Source organism: Nanorana parkeri, unplaced genomic scaffold, assembly GCF_000935625.1.
Source record: "Nanorana parkeri isolate BGI_ZX_2015 unplaced genomic scaffold, ASM93562v1 scaffold180, whole genome shotgun sequence".
NCBI classification, from domain to species: Eukaryota; Metazoa; Chordata; class Amphibia; order Anura; family Dicroglossidae; genus Nanorana; species Nanorana parkeri.
Window position 1 is genome coordinate 1,152,681 of NW_017306448.1, and position 24,579 is coordinate 1,177,259.

At 41.0% G+C, this 24,579-nt stretch overlaps 1 protein-coding gene across 1 annotated transcript in view; it reads left to right on the plus strand.

The window, feature by feature from the left end:
• The window catches only part of DOK7 (docking protein 7), a 108,803-nt gene that overhangs the window by 52,310 nt on the left and 31,914 nt on the right, over positions 1-24,579 (plus strand). The window contains exons 5-6 of the mRNA XM_018554959.1: positions 22,270-22,389; positions 24,180-24,278. Coding sequence (XP_018410461.1) covers positions 22,270-22,389; positions 24,180-24,278 — 219 coding nt within the window. The remainder of the gene's footprint in view (positions 1-22,269; positions 22,390-24,179; positions 24,279-24,579) is intronic.

The following is a 24,579-nucleotide window of genomic DNA, read 5'->3' on the forward strand; positions in this document are numbered from 1 at the left end:
AGTACTATGGGGTCTATTCACTAAGCTGCCGAGGGCAGCCGAGTGAATGACCGATGTGAAGTGAAGTGAGCCGAACACTGTTCGGCTATTCACTTCAGGCTGGTACAGCTTTACACAACATCAGCCGTACATCGGCTTGAAATCAGCCGTACATCGGCTTGCTTCGCGTGGCTTCATGGTGCTGTATGGGCTATTGTGAATGGCCCGTACAGCACCCCTTCTGTTCTACTGAACCGAAGGGGTCCTGGGGCCGAAGCTAGCCGAAGGATCGGCTGAAGCTACGGCCAGATCCTTCGGCAGCTTCGTGAATAGACCCCTATATTCTAAAGGTTTGGTGAAAGATTGAGAGCAACATAAACACTTTTGGTAGTAAATTGGCAAGTTTATGGACATTAGACCAAATAGAAGAACGTTTGAGGAGGAAAGAAGGACAGATGGATATGGTTCCCGAAGAGGGACTGTGACTCCAAATGAGGGACAAATGGGAGCAATGTAATAGAAGTCCCTTCTCCATTCACTGAGGACGCCTGGACACCTACTGGGAAGCGTAGTATACCTTTCAGCACTGGTACAGCTGTAGCTCACAGTTAAAAAAAAAAAACAATCAGTCTATTTAGTGAGCATTATAAAGCTTCAATAAATAGGACACAGTTCAGTTCTGGAGAATGCTGAGATCTTTCTTGGAATTAGAACTGTCTGAGATGGCATAAATCTACCTAATGACTGATTCATGAAACCTGATTCATGAATTCCTTGCTCGCCACGTCAGATAACTGTGGAGGTTCTCCGTCACAGCTTGGACTAGCATGTCCTGGGCCTATTTCCAGAGCTCCTAACTAGTGTCTGGACCATCGTACAACGAGCCAGCACTGGATTCCACAACCTGTGTAACCACCGGCAGGTTCCGTTAACATAAGAGTATAAAGTGAAAATGTCGGGGAAGCTCAAAAGTAAAAGGAGCTGCTGCATCATTGTGGGAGCTCTGCTTCATTGCATTGCTATATATTTATTCAGGGGAGAAAACCAAAGCTTGACGGGCTTTCACAATTGCTATGGACTTCACAGTTGCTATGAAACACATGTCTGGATTTTGGCTCCATGCTTCACATTGCACTCTATTGTTTGGTTTCTTATTCTTGGCAAGGGACCTCAGTTGTCATTTGACCTGTATTCTGTTTTGGATATGATGAAGTCCTAATAGAAAAACAATGTTTGTACTACAGTTTATTTATACTGGAAGAGGCCCTGTCACCACGGTTCACATTGTAGGGCAAACACATGCAATAAAATTAGGCATTTAGGACTTACTGTATGTAAATGCTAGTGCCAGTCCTGCAAGTTCCAGGATTGTGAACAGTCAACAGGATATATGCAGACCTCAGAGATGGTTGCTATTTTAGTGTGAATTATCATGATCTATGGATCTTAGGGAAATAATGCATTAAGTTTATATTTTTAAATAATTTAATCAAACAGTTGTACATAGAAAACTGCTTTTTGTATCATCAGCAGTCAAGCAGTCACATGACTGGATTGTTCACAATGATACTGTGCAGGGCCAGTCACTAAGCAAGGTAGGTGGAACCCATAGTGTACTCCAAAGCATAGTCCTGTGTGAGACTCCCTATTCAGCTGCTACAGCCATGCTGATTTTAGGGCAACAGAGAACAAGCAGTGGACTTTTGAGAGGGAAAGAGTTTCCAACATTGCCTGAAATGTTGGAGGTGGCTCAGAACTAAGGGGATAACTGAAAAATTAAAGAATAGATTTATACAAAACAGGTGGGCTACAGTAGGTACTAAATGCCTTCTTTGACTGAATGTGTTAAGCCTCCAATGTGTACTATGGTGACAGGGTCTCTTCAAAGCCTAACTCGATCACTCACTCCTACCTCTGGTTTAGGATACAGTAGGAAAGCTTTAGCATCCCTGTCAGGTTTTTATATCTCCCTGTGTCTTGTTTGGAGGCATTTCCTGCCTTGGCCTTTGTGAGACCCATATAAGAGGATGGGTGTGGGCACCACTGGTACAAGAGGGTACAGACAGCTATTAAAATTTTTTAAAAACTCTCTATTAATTTTAATTGTGTTTGTGTCTGCATTGGAGATTTCTCATCACATCACCTGTCATGTCATAATGGGGTCTGTTTTTAAATGTTCCTCCCATTCATAAGCTAGGCAATTGCCATTCACACAGCATTCCCACCACTTGATGAGACTGAGGAACATAAGAAATAGGATACACATTTTACATGGGAGTTACTAGAGCGCTAAAGATGGTAGAGGAGCAGGGCCAAAGAGTGCGCTTGATGCTGGTACTATACAGTACTGTATTACCCTGTGGGAAGCCGCGTCTGTGAACGAGTGCTGTGTGCATGGGCCTCCTGGGGATCACTCCTAGTACTGTATGCTCAGGATGGGTTACAGTACAGTATAGATCTCCAGTCCCACTGCCATGCAGCCCCAGGGAACACCGGGCCCTGAGTAAGCACACGCCTACTGTTAGTTCATTAAGTTGAAAAGTTTATTGACTGTCATTTAACTAAAATTGCACACTGCATTCACAAAGCTGTTTTTATAATACAGTAAAACTGTGTGTGTCTTTAACTGCTTGAAGACCAGGTGTTTAGATCCCCTACCTGGCCAGGCCATTTTTCAGTGTTCAGCGCTGCGGTACTTTGACTGAAGGCGCGCCGTATACACGCCCAGTTACATCCAAGAAGCTCCCGGCAGGCCGTGTATACACAGCGGCTGGCCGGGAGGTAGTTAATTGTCTTAATTTGCTTTTAATTACTATATTTCAATATTAATATGAAGTCAATACAGAGTTTATGGTATGGTTTAGTATGGAGTATAGTATTAGTTAGACCTATTTGTCCAGCAAGGATAAGTTTGTGCCACGGCAGGTGGCTGGACTTGGGAATATAGGGACAGAGATGTTGTTGCCAGAGTCCAAAAGACATTAAAAAGGTCAGAGAATCATAGCATACTTTGGCATCTCAGTAAAGAACTGTATATATACAGGTGAAACTCGAATAATTAGAATATCGTGCAAAAGTTCATTTATTTCACTAATGCAACTTAAAAGGTGAAACTAATATATGAGATAGACTCATTACATGCAAAGCAAGATAGTTCAAGCCGTGATTTGTCATAATTGTGATGATTATGGCTTACAGCTCATGAAAACCCCAAATCCACAAACTCAGAAAATTAGAATATTGTGAAAATGTGCAATATTCTAGGCTCAAAGTGTCCCACTCTAATCAGCTAATTAAGCCATAACACTTGCAAAGGGTTCCTGAGCCTTTAAATGGTCTCTCGGTCTGGTTCAGTAGGAATCACAATCATGGTAAAGACAGCTCACCTGACAGTTGTGCAGAAAACCATCATTGATGGATCCTGGACATGGGCTTCAAATGTTGTATTCCTCTTGAGTTTCACTGAGGCGCGCTGTAAAGCTTTCTCGCACAGGGCGCCTAAATACCTAAGGCCGGCCCTGACTCCATGCTTCCTTCCGCAGATGAGCTCTATGGGGATGCTGACTTCATTTTCCAGCAGGACTTGGCACCTGCCCACACTGCCAAAAGCACCAAAACCTGGTTCAATGACCGTGGGATTACTATGCTTGATTGGCCAGCAAACTCGCCTGACCTGAACCCCATAGAGAATCTATGGGGCATTGCCAAGAGAAAGATGAGAGGCATGAGACCGAAACAATGCAGAAGAGCTGAAGGCCGCTATTGTGCCACAGGCTGATAGCTTCCATGCCACGCCGCATTGAGGGAGTAATTGCTGCAAAAGGGGCCCAAACCAAGTACTGAGTACATATGCATGCTTATACTTTTCAGAGGTCCAATATTGTTCTATGTACAATCCTTGTTTTATTGATTGCATGTAATATTCTAATTTTCTGAGATTGTGGATTTGGGGTTTTTCATGAGCTGTAAGCCATAATCATCACAATTATGACAAATCACTGCTTGCACTATCTTGCTTTGCATGTAATGAGTCTATCTCATATATTAGTTTCACCTTTTAAGTTGCATTAGTGAAATAAATGAACTTTTGCACGATATTCTAATTATTCGAGTTTCACCTGTATATTTTGAGGTGATTTTCCCTTTAGGACTCATTCATGTGTTTCTACATCAGTTTCCTTTGTGGCCTACTATGATCATTTTGCTAAAGGAAAAGAATAGTTAAATTATCTTCGTGTGCTTTAAATAACTGCATGTTGTCATAAGGCTTAATAGCATCTATATTAAAGGTGCCGTGGGTTGTAAAAGTCAAGCATTAATGCGTAACTGGCAGCTTTAAAATGCTATACCATGTACAATAAATATGATCATTCTAATGCCTTATATAAAGTATATGTGAATGTGCAACACAAAAAGCACATTGCAATAGAGGACATATTATCTGCTTAACATAATCCCATCTAGTTTTGTCTAAAATGAACGTACAGTTAATTTTTATCATGTTTTTTTTGGCAGTCACGTGACCACACTTCTTTGTGCTCCCTCTTCTACATGGCAGGGGGCATATTAGATTAGTAAGCTGACAGGCCATATGATGCCACCCACAGCGTGGAAAGTACTTCTTTGTCTGTGTATGCTGCATACCAGAAGAGTGTTTGGACAATGAGATTCTTATTGGAAACTGTTGTCAATTACCATACCAGGGCTGGGCAGGGGGTGTGGTGGATGAACTGACTACAGGGGATACAGGCACTCTATGCCTTGGCACAACCTCCATAGAAGAAGCTTAGAGATGCAAACTGACCATGCCAACAAGGATCTGTTTCTGTGCTTGGTGTGGTCAGAATAAAAATTCTGATCATTACATTGGAAACCACCCCAGTGGGATGCAGACAAAAAACCCAAAAGAAGTTCTGAACCTTCTCTGGGGTCTTCTCCTTCTCCCCCCCTCCTTTTTCTCCTGTAGCACTAGCAGGTGCAAATAACATATGTACTGAGTTGAGTGTCGGGTAAGGACTCTCCCCTCGTCTTTCTCAGGGTAGATATTAGAGTTGATTTACTAAAGGAGTAGCACATGTTCAATTTGCAAAGCCAATTGTCACTTAGCGTAGCACCACAACAATGCCAGAATGTTGAAAGTCATTCCTGAAGGCCATTGACTCTGTCAGAACCAGACTTACTCTGAAAAGAACTGGACTCCCAGGAACCAAAGAGTAGGCAAACTTGTCAAAGTAGTATTAAAGTCTTATTTTTTTTACATATATCTACTGCTAGCAAGCATGTAGATATATGCAACAGCATAGTTACAAAGTTACACAGTTACGTAGTATTTGAGGTTGAATAAAGACACAGATCCATGAAGTATTTAAAAAAAATAAAAAGTTACCAAACAGATAAAAACTTACCTCTGTCTCCACTGCTCGCTTCCGGTTGTAAAATCCAGCTTCCCTGAATGGCCGTGCAGGAGGATGAGTGTGGGCGCATGGGCAGTGGAGATCACCGGCGTGGAGAAGAGGAGAGACACAGGGAGAGTCAATGCACGCAGGCGCAAGCATGCACGCTGGACAGACTCCGTGGGACAGGAAGAGACAGCAGTCTGCGCTGGGTCAGAGACCGGCACCAGCACTAGAGGGACTGCTGGAATGTATTTTACCTCTTGCCTCTTCTTAAAGCACTTGTTGTGTCTGTTTAGTGGCACTGTGAGTTGTCGTGGACGAGGAGATAAATGCACTGCTTTTGGGTGAAGAGTTGGCCACATGTGCCATGATGCTTCAATCGGTGGTGTGACATTGTAGTACTTAAAAAAATATTTTAAAAAAATTACCTGGAGGAGGATAGCCTTAACGAAATCCTTTGACTGACCTTCTATTAAAGACCTCCTGCCAAACACTCCACTCCGTAGGACATTTCAGGCTCACTTTTTTGTAAATTCTTCATTTATACAGAACAAATATATACAGTTACCCATCAAATACGTACGAGCATGAAAGATGTACAACTGGTCAGGACAATACAGTATGTCCAAAATAGGCGTTGAAATGACAAGAATGCAACCACATGTAATGGTCGAATACTGAACACAACTTGCTGGGAGCTTAAGGAAAAAGAGGGAAATCCTACCCATTTACTCACTACTCTCCGGCTTCATCTCCCCAAATTCTGTTTCAAAAGTCAGGGATGTGTATTCCTGTGAACATGTAAAATATGTCCAGTAGAACCGTATGCTATGGAATTGTTCATCTCTATGATACATAATCGCTCTGAGGTCCTTCATGTGCCTAATCTTTGCACTTTTTGCAAACCGCAACTGTATTGAGGAGGTAGTCTCCTGTCTCCAGAGTGAACGGATACAAACTCTAGCTGCATTCACCAGGTGAATGAGCGGAATTACACTTGTTTTAAATAAGGTTTTAGTGCATTCTGCTTTGCCATTATTCAGGTTTACACTTAATTTAGAAATGTCTTTTCGTGTGTATGCGGTCCATCAAGTTATAAAAACCAATAGTTTCTTCAGAGAAGTAAAACTCTTGTCTCAGATGTTAATGAGGAATTGCAGTCTTTTTCCCTGTTCGTGAGCAACCGATCTCTAGGGCATTCAAGCTGAACCTGCTGCATAAAAAAAAAAAAGAAATACAGGATTTTTGCACACGTATGATTTGATGATTGACGTCAGCAGGGCTTCACCTCATTGATTCAGCTAAGTGAAAATTTGCTTTGCGAACTTAATGTGCTCTACTACATTAATAAATCAACCCCAAAATGTTTATTAATCTAATCCACAAACTAGCTAAGTTAAGAAACGATAATTAATCCTGTATAATACACCAAGATTCTTCTTTGGGGTGACACCATGTCAATGCCTTTATTATGGTATTTAAATTATTTTTTTTTGGGGGGGGGGGGGGGGCTCATTTTGGACTAGGGATGAAAGGAAAGAAAATATACTCACCTGAACCTTGGACCTATTTGGCTACTAGACTGGTCAACACAGCCTTTTCTCCATGGGCCCCAATGGTCTAAGGACGTCGTCATGTCTAATACAAGTGAGTGGTCACTGTTGCAGGACCGAGGATCAGGTGCCCATAGCTTGTAGCCCCACTGCATGTGGTAATTTTAACAAAATTGACTTTTACGCATAATATGGTATATCTAGGAGATGGACTCTCTACACAGATATTTTTGGAACAAACAAGAATTTTCAGTGCAGAGATTTCCCTTCACTTCGTATCTTATAGGCACAACAGGAAGTGAAAGGAAATCATTCAAGGAGAAATACACTTGGAGACAGTTATCACTGGAACATTTCTCCTCTATTCCTGTTCTGGTGACAACATTTTGGATTTTTCCTGACTTTCAGTCCAGGTGACAGTGGTCACTAGGAATTTAGGAAATATAGAGAAAGGGACAGACAGACAGCAATTAATACATGAAAGGGAATCTAACCACTCACAACTCCATCCAAATAAAATATATTGGCCAGATATACACGTAAACATCTAACACCCTCCTTGTAAAAAACAGGGGAATCCTAATGTGGTTCTATCCAAAATTAATATGTTGGCATCAGATACAATTAAATATCCAGCATCCTCCTTTCAAATAATAGTGGAATAGAAACTTGGCTCTGAAGAATTCAGCTTTTCTGTACAGAATTGACAGCAAAGTTGAGAACATGGAGGAGATGGCTTTGTCTAGTAAAAGGGTCAGGGGGGTTACATTTTTTAAATGGTTTTCTTCTTATACCACCTGTGGCACTGACAGAAATAAATGTAGCGTACTGTCTTAGATTGCATTTTACAACACCTTAAATTGAGAGGCAGTGGGGTTGATTTAACAAAACTGGAAGGAAGAGCATACAGTATGTATTGATTATTGTTCTTCAGATGTAAGAATGCTTGATAACCTGGACAATTTTTTCCGCCCATGTTCACAATTTTCTTGCCATTACCAAAATGGCCATGTAATAACGTTAATGTTCATAATTTAGGGGTAGTGATAGCTTTCTTTCCATTTAAAATAAATTGCATCTCCTGTATTGGAAAAAAGCAAACTCTCTGTATGTACTATACCTGGCTATTAAGTGTTGTTTTTTTTTAACTACAAAAGTGGGCCAAAATACTCATAAGAAAAGTCAGATATAACGGGATAAAATACCTAACATTTAATCAAAACTAGTCGAGACCTCTCAAAAAATCAGCAAAGGGAAACTTTTTTTGAAATGTATCCAATAATTTGTATAGGTATTGGATTAATAGAAATTTGTAGTAATGAACTATGGAGGCTGCCATACTTCTTTGAAAATAGTTCCCTGGCTTACCCACTGGCATCTGCACTCCTTGAGTCCATGGGGTGGATTTACTAAAGGCAAACAGACTCTTCACGTTGCAAGGGAAGTTTCCCCTTTAGTTTAGGGAGATGAAGCTCTGGTTTTTGTACCAGAGACTAGGGATGAGCTTGGGGTTTGGGTCGGCAATTCATTCAACATAAACAGTAGCTGTTCAGGGTTCACCAAAGCTCAAACTAAGTGGCTTGATTTGGCCAGTTTGCCCACCCACCTGATCCTTTGGCTGCTTCACTCGGACGTCATTGATTTAGTGGTGTTATCACTATCTCCACTAAATAACAGCTTCTCACCCACCTGCTCATTGGGTCATTGGGTATCCCAGGTGCCATCATTGCCAAAAAAAGGCCATGACCATATTTGTCCAATGATATCACCTAGCATACCTGGATGGTTTATTATACATTCAGTAGCCGATGGGGAGCTGTTACTTGTGACAAAAGTGCAATGAAGGAAGATGTTCACAGCGAGGATCGTTGTGCTTGTGGTGCCAGACCGTGGTTGACAATAGATCTACAGTACATCGCTGGACTATGTGATTGGCGTGTTTGACATTGAATTTACATCAGGGACAATGTTTATTTATAATTAAGGGCTCTTTCATAGTGTATGTATGTTTATTTACTATTGTATTATTTTTTGTGAAAAAATGCTATGTGCAGTACCCCTTGCTTATTCATGTAGGAGGAAAGTCCGGATATCTGGGGGCCCCCTTATTTTGAAAAAAAAACAACTGCTCAAAATAACTGCAGGTACACTAGAGGATTGAGAACAAGTATCTGTTACAATGCTTTTTGCAGCTGAGGAGATTCAATGTTAGGTACAGATTAGTTGCTCAGGCTGTGAACTGGAGCCTGCATTTATCGGTACAGCAGTTTCAGTCCTAGTACTCCCACCCAGCTGGGCTGTGCCAGTATGACAGCACTGTTAGATCCCATAGCTGCCAACCGAATGTAACAAATGCACTTTTATGGACAACAATCTAAGCTTCACCAGACTGAGCATGATTGTCACTGGGGTCAATTAACTCTGCGGCTAGCTCTATACACACACAAAAGGTAGCTCACACTTTGTATTTTAACAGAAACACGCACTGTTCATAGCATCTGCTGTAGCAATTCTGAACGTTAAGAAATGTCTGTGACACTCACCACCACACCCAGACAGGAATGTACTGAGTTTAAAATATGATAGCCCGCACAGAGGCAAGGATTCTCTCATTTCTTGTTAGAACATTTGAAGATTCCACTTAATGATTTTTAAATACCCTTTTGAATGAAAAAAAAACTTGGTGCAACAAATTTTTACAGAAAAAACAGTATTACAACACAGGCAATAAAAGCATTGCAGTGGCCAGCTACCCATGCCCTTTTAGTACCAAAAGCTTGAAAATTGGATTTGAAAAAGGGCAAAATAAAATGTCAAGGTTTGTCTCCCACAGATTTCAATGGGTTTTGGGCACGATGTTCAGCCTTCGTGACCTATCTTTCTGTGAAACGAACCCAGGCCAGTTCACTTATTACTACCATACACAGTCAGAGGAAATCTCTCCAAAGTAAAAAGAATTCCCTCTTTGATGACAGCTGTAAAGGTATGGATTTCTCATTCCTTTTAGTCACAATGAACATTAGGACACATAGGAAGGGTGAATCACCCAGCAGAGATAACAGATGGCCATACAAACTTAACAGGGATTTTACCACTAAAAACAAAACAAAGTTTTGGCTCCAGTTTTAGGTGTATCTATCCAGAAGTGGAAATGCCGTGAACGTACAGTAACTGAGTGCTGGGGATTAGTGATGGGCCGAACACCCCCGTGTTCGGTTCGTATTTGAACACCCGAACGGCCGAAAAGTTCAAATACGAACTCGAACCTAATGCAAGTCAATCGGGGTCGAACTTTCAAAAATGATTGTCCCCTTTAAGACTGCTTATATGCAGGTTATTGGCCGTAAAAGGTGTATGGGGGTCCGGGTACTGCCCTAGGGGACAGGAATCAATGAAAAAAACAACCAAAAAAAACCCCGTTTTAAAAGGAGCAGTGATTTTTACTTAAAGGGTAACAATAAAAATGAAAAATTCCTTCAAATATCGTGCCTGGGGGGACCCCTTAACCTGCCTGTGAAGTCGCGGATCTGTAGGATGTATAGAACCTGCTGCAGCAAAACTGAATGGGGACAAGGGCCTGATCCCCACAACCCTGACCCGGTGGTTGTGAGGGTCTGCGGGCAAGAGGGCTCATTTGCATCGGGGGACCCCTTTAATAAAGGGGGCACCCAGATGCCGCCCCCCTGCCTTGTGAGTGAGTCAGGGGTACTTGTACCCCTACCCATTCACTAAAGTGTTAAATAAAATAGTTATCAAAAAGTCCAGACTTTTGATAAAATCCTTTAATTGAAAAAAAAAACCAAGTCTTTTGTTAAAATAAAAATGGATCCACTGACGTAGTCCAGGGTCAATCACAGCGTCCAGCGTTGTCCACAACGAATATGGAATAAAAAATAAAACAATAAAAAAATAAATAGAAATAATAATAATAAAAAAAAACGCTGGCCGCCGTCCGCTCCCCACCGACTCCCGCTGCATAATGGCATTTTGACAGATGCCGGCAAAACATAAACAGTTGGGCAGAGCTAGCGGTGACAGCTAGCTCCGCCCAATTGTGTAATTTGCCGGCATCTGATAGGCGAGACATGATTGGGCATCATGACTTTGCCCAATCATGGCTCCAAATGAGTACTGAGCCCTGATTGGGTAAAATCTTGCATCTGACCTGTGGTCAGGTACAAGTCTTTAATTAATTAGAGTTTCGGAGGGCTCTTTGCAGTATGGGACATTGCAATGTCAATTAGACCGCGAACATCCTATAAAGTTTGGCGTTCGGCGAACGCTCGAAAGGCCGATGTTCGGTTCAAACTCGATGTTCGAATTGAACAGGCGGACCACCCCTACTGGGGATGCTGTAACTCCAGGGATGATATAACTCCTATGGGCAGCCACTAATGATGTACATTTTGTCTGCATGAGCAGGAGTTACGTCATCATTGACTGTCCAATGGCCAAATTGAAGCATTGCGGGACCTGGAAGCAGTGGCTGAAGAGATGGCAGCAGTTGGGGACAGGGCAGTGACAGACAGCCTGAACTTATCATTGCTGGAGGAGGACAATGGGTGAGGTAAGTGTGCCATAATGTGCATGTAGGCAGGGCCGGCCTTAGGGGTGTGCGAGCCGTGCGGCCGCACAGGGCGCCATGGCAACAAGGGCGCCGTGCGGCCGTCACAGCTCGTCCTGTGGGCGGCTTCTCTCCCCCTCACCGCTGGCCATCCGATATAAAGAATACTTCTATTGTGCCTACAAGTTTAATACCTTTGAATAAAAGTTTTATTTTTATCACACTTTTTAATATGTTTCTTTGCGGCTTAACAAAATAGGAGTCTTTAAATGGTGCATATATTGGGGGAAATGGGTGTGGTTACGGGGGCGTGGCCACTAAAGGGTGTGGCCACTGAGGGGCGCTGTAAAGCTTTCTCGCACAGGGCGCCTAAAGGCCTAAGGCCGGCCCTGCATGTAGGCTGTGTGCTCCTAGCACCTAGTAAATTTACTAACTCACGTTTCACATAGTTGATGGAAGCAATTACATGTACTGCAAACATAACAGACATTTGACAATCATTACACTGGCAGGTTGGGCAGAACAAATATTTTATTACTTGTTCATTTTACCGCACTCCAAGCGTAGAGGTTTCTTGGAGTTCTAAAATTACAGTATGCTGTTCTTTTCCAATTTCCCCAGTCAATTATAAACCCCACGCAATCAGTGAACTGTTACTACTGTCCAGGCGAAATTGCAGCTGTGCTAGAAGTCATTAAGGCCATGTACCTTTGCTCTTTTTATCTTTATATATTTTTTTTCAGATAGCAAAGCACTGTTGCCTATGGCCATTTACTTGTAATGTAAGTTTTGTATTTAAGTTGGCTACATAATTCTGATGATGACTTGTCATGCATGCAAGATCGAGCCTCCGAACAATATTTCTTACAGAAAATCATTCTACAAATGTGCAAGTTTAAATTAGTTGAAGGTTTGACTAATGGAAGAGTGAGGAGAACATGGGGGTGCCAGCTTATCCTGGGGGGAAAACAATCAGCCAGGAAAATGCATCCCCATCTAGTTGAATGCTTTTTTTGAGTCTGTAGGATAAGGAAGGACCTACAGACATAAGACTGTTGCCTGTTCTGAGCATAGCTGACTTGACTAGGAAAGTGTTTCTCTTCTGTCTGTAGACCCCTCTTAGAGAGCTTTGGTTCATTTCAAAGTTTAATTTTTTTTTTTTTAAGCATGTAATTTTTATTGAAAGTTTTCCAATAATACAAAACAAGTCAATCTTTGGTGCAATAGTCACAGGAGCAGAGTTGTATGAGACAACAAAATTAACAAACATTAAATAAAATGATTAACATTCCGAAAAGCATCACAATCATCACCGAAACTGCGTTGCACCATAGATATTGAGCATTAGGGGACTAGAAGGGTATTGCTGGGGCCATACTAGCATCTACCGGGTAGTAGTGTGTCAAAGGACATCTAGAGTGCCTAAGGTGTCTGTCAGTTTCGCTCTGTGATACCATTCAAAAATTGTAAAGAGACGGCACTGGGATACAGGTTTTTTTTTAAAGTGCAACCAGCTACACAAATTAATTAGCCTGCAGCATATTTGGAAATAAAAAAACAAGTGAAAATAGTCAACCAATTATTATAAACTTATCACATCAAATACTTTTTTTTAGCTACGGTAGTTTGGTGATCTAGGTTTGGTTCTGTATTAAGTTCTGTAGGGTGATGATAGAAAATTAACATTTTACTTTACCCTCTTTGAAGACTGACATTTAAATGGAATGTACTCACTCAAAAGGAGCGGCAACCCAACAGAGCATACAACCAAGTTGTCTTTAGCATTCCTGCCAACCCTCCTTAATTTACAGGCCGGGATAGTTCCAGCTACATGAATGGTATTCACTGAGGTATTGCTCTATTGGAATGTTTAGTGCTTCCCAATGGAATTTATTTTGTTCTATATTTCTTATGAGACTTTTACACATTGTTTATTGACTATAGTATGTGCTACTGCATTCAAACTGCAGTCATCTAATGTCTATATGTACCTATTCAAATGCCAGTATGCTGCACTTGCAAGATACATAGTAATGAGTAATGGAAGGAGTCTGTGGACGTGCATTACATTTCAGGTAATTTGTTTAAACTGATTGCTCTCATGCCATTGGGTGGATAATCTCCATTAATTGTGCTATAAATTAATAGCAAGTGCCTGAACAATAATTTCAGGACTCAGGAAAAGTTTTTGCACAGGTGCTTGTTATGATGGGGCACAACTGGCTTTCCAAATCCTGTCTTCTCATGGAGATTTAGCTATGAAGCATAAGACTGTTGATTAGCAGTTTCTAGAACCCCCACCACATCCTACATAGTTTTGGTCATGGGAATAATAATTAAGTATTAAATGATGAATTCTATTTCCCCTATTTTTTTTGCAATATTTGACCTTACAGTTTCCATATATATGAGATGATTGACATTATGGGGGTGATTTACTAACCTAAACACACACACACACCAGGTGTGTGTGATTTTCACACAGCAAAACGTATTTATCAACCAAAAAGTCTCTAAAAGCATATTTCCACTAATGCCATATATGGAAAAATCATGCACATGATGCATATATAATGCTGCTTCACAGTTTAGACAAAAATGGTTAGCTCATGCATTTACATTCCTGCATTCATCAACGCAAGCAACATAACATAGAGCTAATTTACACCACATTACCTTGCAATTCATTGCAGGGCTTTGCACAACACACCTGCTGGGTGTGTACACACTACAAAGGTGTTTCGATTCCTCCCATAGATCATGCTGGGAGGGAACACACTACAGAGGTGTATACACGTTCGTGGTGTGTTTAAAAGGTTAGTAAATCAACCCCTATATCTCACCACAGCAAGGATCATATCTACGGGAAAAATCCCCAATCCCTCTTCGACCAACAGTTTCGCGGGAACTAGTGATGGTTTCAGCTGGATTTTAGCAGCTAATTTCTATTGTTTTCCAAACAATAAGTGCAATGCTAGAGCTGACTGCCTGCTCTCCCCACGTTCTTCCACTTGCCAGCTTATATTACATGCTGAAGAGTTAAAACTAGCCATGTCTTCTATCTCTTGGGGACTTTGATGGTGCTCATATTTCTAGTTCTGTACACCTGTCCATTACAAATGGGGGCCAATATTTACCTTATATTATTATCTTAGCCATTGAATTAAAAATATCAATTCAAACTGACTGATGTACATTCTTCCTGCAACCAACAATCTCGAGGCAGACCTGGCAGTGAGACCTATCTTTAGTTGTGGCCTGCATTACTATTTAGGAACTTGACAAGGAGGGCAGGTTATGTGCAGTTACCCTCTGCAAAATTGTATATAGTACAGATAGGCATCATGTATGCAGCTGGGGAGAATACCTACAGTAGTTTAGATATCAGTTACAGAAGAATTAATTCAGCCTCCAGTGTCCTGATTAATTTACTCACAAATGAAGGACAGATTGCATTTAAGAGGCAATGTTATTATTTCACCACTATATAGGTATGTATGTATAGTGCAGAAAGCATCTAGAGTAAATAACTTTAGTGAACGCTTATGTCAGATAATCCTTTTATCTCCTTCCAAAGCTGTCCTATAAATCTGGTTGAAGTGTGATAATCCCTTTAAAATACAAGTAGCTTGAAAAAGAGATTTATTGGCAATCTGCTATGTGTGACATCATAGGTATGCAGCATTACATCATCACTAGTCACATTGCCAGACTAGCAAAAGACAATAAATATGACAGTTGACAAAGCTGGCAGATAGCTTTCTGTTTCTCTAGAGGCGGCACAGATAACAATACGTACAATTATGTGAAGCATGTACATTCCCCTATGTTTACAGTGCACAAATATTTTTGTAACTACAATTTGCTTCTATATAAACTGGAGGAACGTGTCCTTGTTGACCAAGGAATCATATTCCCACTAAATTGTTTCTATCTTAAAGGTATACTCCTATCAAACCTAGTCATATCCCTATGACACACAGGGAGCTGAAGAGTTTATCTACAGCCTATGTATGCACGTTTCTCATCATTTGGAGATAAATTATTCACATCCACCCACAAGCCTCACTGCAGCTTTTTAGTGATTTAGTATAACTTCACCGCTTTATGGATGTCATTGGCAAGATGCTGGTTGATGCATACAGCTGTTACTGCCATCTGTAGGTTCCACCACGTTTCATTTTCCCCAGCTTTTTATTTTTATGAACTGGTATCAGTGGAGTACAGTGGTAATTTTCCCTCATCAAGCTGCTATGGCCATATTTGCTTTAAAAGAATTATCTCCTCCTTTTTTGGGGGGGCAGGGGGCTATTAAGAATAGTTTTATTTTCTCCCGAACTCAGAAATATTCCGCTACTTTAGCTTAAACACTACATCACTACACTAATTCATTGCTTCCCTCCTAAACCCACACGCACGACATTTGAACAAATATGTGAAGACTCTCCACATGCACGTGGAATTATCTCCGTTTTATACGACACCTTAGTTTCTGGCCCATCCTCCCCTACCCATAACTATATGAAGGCATGGTCCCAAGATCTAAATATCATTCTTGACTAGGACCAGTGGTCCCAAATTTGGCACACCACTAAATCCTGCTCTCCTAACGCCAATGCCCAGGAATGTAACTATAAAGTCTTATTCCGCTGGCACTTGGTTCCCACTAGGCTTGCGGCCATGTCCTCAGCTCAATCCCCACTATGCCTCCGAGGATGTCCCGACCTTGGCACTGTACTTCACACCTGGTGGTCCTGCCCAATAGCCCAAATGTTTTGGCACAAAGTCTTTAGACTCCTCCACTCTCTTTTACACACCCCATCTTCCTTCCCCCCCAGTGTAGCCCTACTAAATTTAAAACCACCCGGTCTCCTTAATTGCCAATTCGCCTTAATGACTCATATCCTAAACGCTGCCAAATCAGTCATCGCGAAATCCTGTAAATCACCATCCCTAAATTTCCATGAAGTTAAATCTCGAGTTCATTCCACCCTGTCTAATGAAAAACTTTCAGCTAAACTTTCCGGCTCTATGGTTAAATTCCATAAAATTTGGGATGCATGGATTTAGCGATGCCTACCCCCCCATTTTGACCGCCAATTATTATCCCTGTAATCTGATTATAGTCCTTCTCCTGAATATGATCCTCAACCATGCTACCCAGGGTATTTTCTCTCACTTATTCACCCCCACTCTTTCCTCTCACTCTTCTCTCCCGTTTCAATGTCTCTTATTCCTTTTTCTCACTTTAATATCCCAGGACTGTATGCTTGACTTTCCTTAAGATTTATCTTATATCATGCATATGTAAATCCTTCTGTTAATTCTTTTTCCAAGAACTGTTATTAACGTCAAATGTACTCCATGTATTTGATCCGTTCTTACTCCATGTTACTGTACAACCATTTTTTTTACACCAAAAATTTGTTTGTGTAAATCTATGTTTACTTGCAACAATAAAAAAAACTATTGAACAGAAGAATAGTTTTATTTTATTTTTTTATTGTTCTTTGTAATTTAGTTTTTTCCTATGTTTTGTATTTGGTCTCTATTTGTGTACTGTTACTTACTGTACTGTTGATGTTACTTACTTACTTACTAAATTTCTTTTCCATTATCTATTTTTTTTCTTTCAGTGAAACAAATGTAAAATAATGAGAGACCATTTCTTGGCACAAATACAGGTCGAGTATAGTTGAAACGAGCTCCAGTAATTGAACCTTTCCGAGCTTAAATTGAGCTTAAATTGCTCAGGTTATGCACACCAAAGTATTAACACAGGCATCGACAAATCCAACACGCGATGCCTCTTGCACTAGCGTGTGATAGCATCAGCTGTAACTGACACATTACTCCCCAGTGGGGACACAGACAGCAATACAAACATTACAGGTGTTCTAATCCCTCTCCACTGTATTCAAAACTACAAAAATAAAGTCTTGGCTTCAGTTGCTCTTTAAGTTTCTTTGTTATGATTTTTGAGGAACTTTGAGAATGAATTATTTCAGAGTACAAGCAAGAGAGTTCATGGATGGCTTGTTTGAAAGCTTTTAAATGCTTTTTAATAAAATGTAAATAATTTAATATCCAATAAATTTGTTGCATTTTACCAAAATAGAGAAACTTCACAATTTCCTGATTTTTGCCAAAATTTCAGGGAAATAAAAACACTCAATTTCACTTATCCCTTTTCATGATTATGATGCCCCTTTAATGTCTGACAACTGTATTGCTATGAGTGCTGCAATGAGGCCACCACACCTATTCGACACTGTAAAAAGTGCAGTAGAACTTAAAATAACACTAGAAGAAATGAGTTAACCAATCCATCAGTGAGCATTGCTTCCTGCATCTGTGTAGGGTGGAGTTTTTGAGCACATTTAAGTGAGATACTGGTCTGTATTTGTTACCTCTTTGAATAAGCCTATAGGTGGAACATGTGAGAGGTTTTAGCTGGTTGGGGGTTTTGCGGTGTGGGTATTTGCTGCTTTATACACTTTTATTCACTGTTATACTGGATTTGCTGTGAATTTCAATACAGTCTGTAGTATTGGAATTCTCTGGATAGTGCGGTCTGTTCGTATACTACTACTAGAAGAAAAGTAAAGTTCATTACTAGAGGGCATTCTTTGGCAGAAAATATATTGCCTGACCAAAAAAGTTCCCACCTGGATTTAGCTAAACAAAAAGGTAAGAACCTTCTATTGGATAATTACTGCAGTGAATAATATATTTCATCTGGCAACAAATGAGGTCAGCTGCCTACCTGAATATACTTAATGACCAGGTTTTTCCATCAATGGATTTTTTTCTTCCCTGATGGCACATTGGACATATTCCAAGATGACAATACCAGGAGTCACCGGGCTCAGATTGTGAAAGAGTGGTTCAGGGAGCATGAGACATCCTTGTCACACATGGATTGGCCACTACAGAGTCCAGACCTTAACCCCATTGAGAATCTTTGGGATGTGCTGAAGAAGACTTTAGACAATGGTCCGACTCTCCCATCATCAGTCCAAGATCTTGGCGAAAAATGGATGCAACTCTGGATGGAAATAAATGTTGTGACATTCTATAAGCTTAGTGAAATTATACGTGGCGAAATAAAAGCTAAAGACGGTCCAACAACATATTAGAGTGTTTGACTTTTTTTTTTGCCCAGGCAGTGTATTTCCACACTGGAACCTCCACAAACATAATCTTGATATGTTAACATGAACATAACATTTGTCTTCAGTGTATTTGATTGAACAAATAAAATACAGGGTTTGGTTCTGTTGTTGAAGTGAACCAGTGCTTTGCCCATGCAGTGCAAAGAAATGGAAAGCCCCACAAGCTATATAATCCCCCATAATCATCTTTTCTTTGCTTCTCTACCACTACATTTGGCCAATGAGAGTGAAGAGAGGAAGCCATGTGTAAGTTGCTGTACATGATTTCAAACTAACAATGCACTGCAACACTCTATCCCCATCCCCGTGTTGCAGTGCCGGGTGTGTTTGAGTGGCCAAGCACCAGTGCTGTCAGGTGGGAGTCACATGCTACCCCATACCCAGAAGTACTTTGCTTCCAGTTCTTTGCTGCCAGTGGCTGAATTAAGGCCCTAATGAGTGAAGGGAAGGTAAGTACTGTCTAAGCTGCTGGTGGGGCTGCCTGTAAAGTAAACCTGTTGATTTGTCCTGCATGGGCTCAGGACAGGTTTGCTTTAAGGTTCTTTGAGCTGCTCACAAAATAAAAAAAACCACCTTAATAAGGCATGTTATGTTTTGCAGACGGCAAGGCGCCCCTGTAATCACTATGACGGTTGGTTAATACAAAACAACTTGTTGCTAGTTTATACCTTCTCTGTGTTGTTGTTGCTGCTCTTCAAATTTAGCTCTTATAAAACACAAATAGATATAGTGAATTATGTGCTGTGGTCATCTAACCTATGTACAACACAGCTACAAACATTGCTAATTATACCAGAATGGCATGCGGCTGGCAGAGAGTCTTACTTTATTTAAGCATCACAGCGTGGATAGCTGACATGACTCGTAGGTACATGAGATTAACTTTGCTAGGCATTCATGGCTACTGTCTCTTCCTAGGACCATGATGGACATGTCTGGAGTTAAAGAGTCTGGAGTCACTTGTTGTTATAAGGATTTTTGCAACTTCCTTGGTTAAAACTTATAAAAACCATTTGATGGCCAGCTACCATTCATGCATAATCCAGCTGTCAAACCATCATCATTCTTAAGAATAATCCTTATAAAAGCTTCTGTGGATTTGCATGTTTATGTATATGGAGGAAGGAGGGGGCACCAGCTGTCTCGTAAAAATCTGCATTGTATGATTGATCCCACCTACCAATCAAGTACCCCTAGGTACCCCTGTAAATGGCTGTACCAGGTTTATTTTCTTTGTCTGCAGGCACCTTAATGTCCCTCTATGTTCATTTAAAAAAAATATATATATTTTCTTTCTCTTGGAGTGAAGCGATCCTTTTTTTGCCCCTGTGATGTCATCCCATGGACTGTTGAAGTCATCACTCCACCAAAGCTGGGAGGAGGAATCCAAGAGGAATTAAATATGGTACCCTATATAATCTCCTCAAGATGCTAAGCAACCATGCTCTCTCTTCTCCCCAGGCAATGTGGACAGTCACAATGCATGGGGGTCTGTGGAAAGAGATGTGTCCGGCGCTGACTTGCATTGAGGGAGAGGGTTGTCATTAGTGACAGCACTGATAATAACGTTCCTTCTCAGTGTACGCAACAATGCAATTCTGTAGTCCTAGTGGCTAAGGCAGGTGTACAGAATGACAAAGATGCAGTGAATTGACTGCTGAGCATTCAGCATTGTCACCTTGTGGGATGAAGACACTGGCAGGAGCACCATGTATTTATTAGATAAGGGAAGAATCAGGAGGTAAGTTAAACATGCAATTTTATTTTACAGAGAGTTTTAGCCTGATGTTTTTAAATAGTATAGGTCTACTTTAAGAGCTACAGTGTATAGTAGAGCAGGAATGAAAGAAGGCAATCAGTCACATGTCCTTACATTAGCACACCAGCTAAAGAAAAACTACACGTGGAATGCAATAGGTTGCTGTGGGCTAAACCTCCAGTCTTTTCAGCTGGCACAAAATAAGGTACAAAATGTTAAATTATGTACTGGGCCATGTAGTTTTTAGGGTTGATCTGTAAGTCTGGAGGAAAGAAAGAGAAACCTGGAGATAGGTGGAGTGGTTACATGACTGGAAGGGGGGACTAGGGGAGGAGGGTTAAAGCCGGGGTTACATGACAGGGAGGAGGGTTAAATATTGGTGCTACATGACTGGGAGTGGGGTTAAAGATTGGAGCTACATGACTGGGAGGAGGGTTATAGATTGGAGCTACATGACTAGGAGGAGGGTTATAGATTGGAGCTACATGACTGGGAGGAGGGTTATAGATTGGAGCTACATGACTAGGAGGTTATAGATTGTAGCTACATGACTGGGAGGAGGGTTATAGATTAGAGCTACATGACTGGGAGGAGGCAGGGGCGACCCGAGGCTGGGTGACACCCAGAGTGGTAACCGAGTGTCACCCCGCCGAGACGTCACAGCGCATGTGCGTGACATCACCACGCGTGTGCGATCCTGTGAGTCATTTTGGTGTCACTCCTCCAATGGTGTCACCCGGGTGCGGGCCGCACCCTCCTTGTGACGCCACTGGGAGGAGGGTTATAGATTGGAGCTACATGACTAGGAGGAGGGTTATAGATTGGAGCTACATGACTGGGAGGAGGGTTATAGATTGGAGCTAAAACAGCAGACTTACCTGGAGTTCAAGGGTCAGGTTATAGGTAGGACCTTAATTCCACAAAAAGCAAAACCAGCGCCAGATAGGAACCTCCTTCAGCCACAAATTGAATCTTGTGTTCCAGACAGGCCGCCCCGTTACAGATGAGGGATTATACTGTGTAAAACATAAAAGAGAAACACCGGGCGCTTTTCCTGGTGCAAATAATCCTTTTATTTGTTTAGAAAGATTAAAAGTGATAAATGGTACTCACAAAAGAGGGGGATAAAAAGCGTTTTATTGTGATTGGTAACTATTAATTGTTATATGGTTAAATAAACGGGTGCTGTGACAGTTGAAATCCATGTTGCGCAGTCCGTGTTTTTATTGGGAACTTCATTAAGAAGATGGAATTGATGAATCCATCAGTCAAGAGTAGAGACCATAGTAAAAAAACAATAGACAGCTATACTGGGCCCCAGTTAAAAATAACATTATGGGGCTCCCATTTGGACAACAAAAAGCCCTGTTTGTATATATTCAGTTTAAAAAAAAAAGTAGAGCGATCGATAGATAGAGAGAGATAGATAGAGAGAGATAGATAGAGAGTGAGAGAGAGAGGTTTTTTTGGGCTCATCTGTTCATTTTTCATAACTGTTATTTGCACATTTATGTACATTTTCTCCACAGCTGAAAAATAAACTATTGGTAGTAATGGCTTGCTTTGTATTAATTGCTCTGTCACTGGATCTTTCATAGTCTGGAAGGATGAACATAATGATAAAGAGCCAAGTCCAATTATAGCTTCAGATGTGTAAATGCTTTGACAATTCAACGTCCAATTTGCATGAAGAGCATAGAACTCTCATTTGCGGAAGCACTCTTGCTATAAATTCTCCTTTATTTGTATTCTTAGAAGTCAGGAATTATGATTTTAAATGATAAATACAAACAACATATTTGATGAAAATTTTTAAAACTTCTTCTGTGCAATCTCTTGACAGGGGCTGGTGTGTTTTTCCTCTCAAGTTCAGAAGGAGATCAGATCAGTTTCCTTTTCGACTGTATTGTCCGAGGCATCTCTCCAACGAAAGGACCCTTTGGACTTCGCCCAGTACTCCCAGGTTAATATAAGGGACGCAGCGTAACGCTGTAAATCAAGTTATATAGAAGCAGATATTATACTGTGCACAATATCTATCTATCTATCTATCTATCTATCTATCTATCTATCTATCTATCTATCTATCTATCTATCTATCTATCTATCATAAAGAGATCCATAGTCAGCGGCTATAAAATCTGCCCAGTGCTGTCCACTGTCAATCATGAGGAAGGACAGCATTGGCTTTAGAATCCACCCACGTTAGGTGAACCTGATCGGAAAGTAGTCTCTCTCATGGATTCCCCATCAGGCTCTGCGTGTCTTTGATTGCAGGGACGCTGTCCCTGGCCATATTCCCTGGAAGGCTGTTGCTGGCCTAATTCAGCTGCTGGCCAGGAGATTTCACAGCCGAAACCTGAATTTAAACAAAGGGGTGGGAATGCCAGTTGACATAATTGACCAAATATAGCCATTGCCATATTTGCCATGTTTGAGTAATGACATCAGCCAGCATTCCCAGCACAGGTCACCAGCATCCTTGCAACCAAACATCCACATGGGAAGCTGTCACATTCATGATGGCATCCCAGCGCAAACATGTCCTGATATTTACTATACAGTGGCCCCTCTGTGCAGTAAAGAGCAGGGTATGTTTGCATGCCTGTGTCTCTACGCCATCTTAGAGCTGCTGTTAATTACCTTCAAAATTAACAAACTGGAGGTATTTTTTTTCAAATGCTTATGAAAGATCTATTTTCAATGAACTTCTTGAGACTTATTCTATCAGGAACACCGATATGTGCGAGGTGTACATCAGCGTTCATCTCTAAAATATCTGAATGTAATGGGTAGTAGTCGGTTATTGCCCCATGAATGGCATCACCGTGATTTGCAGTGCTGTATAGTGTTTACATTTTCGTTATACTGCCTATTTTCTACAACATCAATACCCTGAATGTTCTAGATGTTGGTGACATGCTGCGTAAGGATTACACAATTGCATTTCTTTAGGATGACGCAATGTAATGTGGCTCTATATAGGTTCTTAATCTGCGCATGATATGACTAAAAGGGAAGTATGTACTCAATGTGCTAATGCTGTATGCCCCAGAATGCACTGCAAATCCAATTATAAACATGCATACTGACGTCTCAGTATCCTAAAGGGTTTAAGGTTGCAGAGGAGGAGAAGGCTGGGGGGTTGGGTAAAGTAAATCTACGAAGAATGGAACATTCTAGAAGAATTACCACCTGCTATTCATAGAATGGCACGCAGAAGCTTATTTTAATTGCATTTACTCAGTTTCTTGGTTAGAACATCATCAATGGGTCTTCTTGTGTTACAGTAAGGTGAAATAATTATTATACCGCCAAGTCAAATTATTATTATTATTTCCAAGGGAGATCTCCTCATTACCACCTCAAGGACTATGACTATCACCAGCCTAAGATTTTCCCATATTCCATTGAAGAAGCTGGTAGATAATGCAAGAATCAAAAATGCTGTATCATCTGCCCTCTAGTGGCATCCCCATAGGATAACATTATGAACTCCCAAGCTGGTGACACAAGTAGCTCAGCTCAATTCTTAGCCTGTGATGGCAATACAGGGGTGAGAAGAGAATAAATACTGCCCTACTGTATTCTAAAAGGAGAAATCTATTTGTGTGCAGTTATACCTTTGTTTTTTTTATGAATTTGATGATATAGTCTATAAATCTAATGATACAATAATGGCTTTATTATTCTTTGTTTTGTAAGGTCTCAGTTCTTAAATTGCCAACTGATTTCATGTTTATTTGCTTTAAGATCCAAATTTAAACCCTGCTTACATGGAGGACAGAGTGGCCCATGAGACTCTGCAGTTGGAGAAACGGCTTAGCATGCTGTCTCATCACAGCCTAGGCGGTAAGGAATTGACTTACAATCTATAAAAGGGCACCCGTCATGATAGAACTACAGGAACTACCATTGCTGACTCATTTCTGAAGGTGCAGGTTCCAGGCTTGTCACTTGTATGCATTATTCATTACTGGGAAAGTCATTGACCACACTGAAAATGTGCATATAGGTCAGAGGTAGGCAAACTAGGCCTTCTAGATGTAATGCAACTACAAGTGCCATAAGGCATTGCAAGACTCTGACTGTCATAGCCAGGGCTGTCCCTTGGCTTTTCACCACTTGGGGGGGGCGGTAAATGTTATTGGGG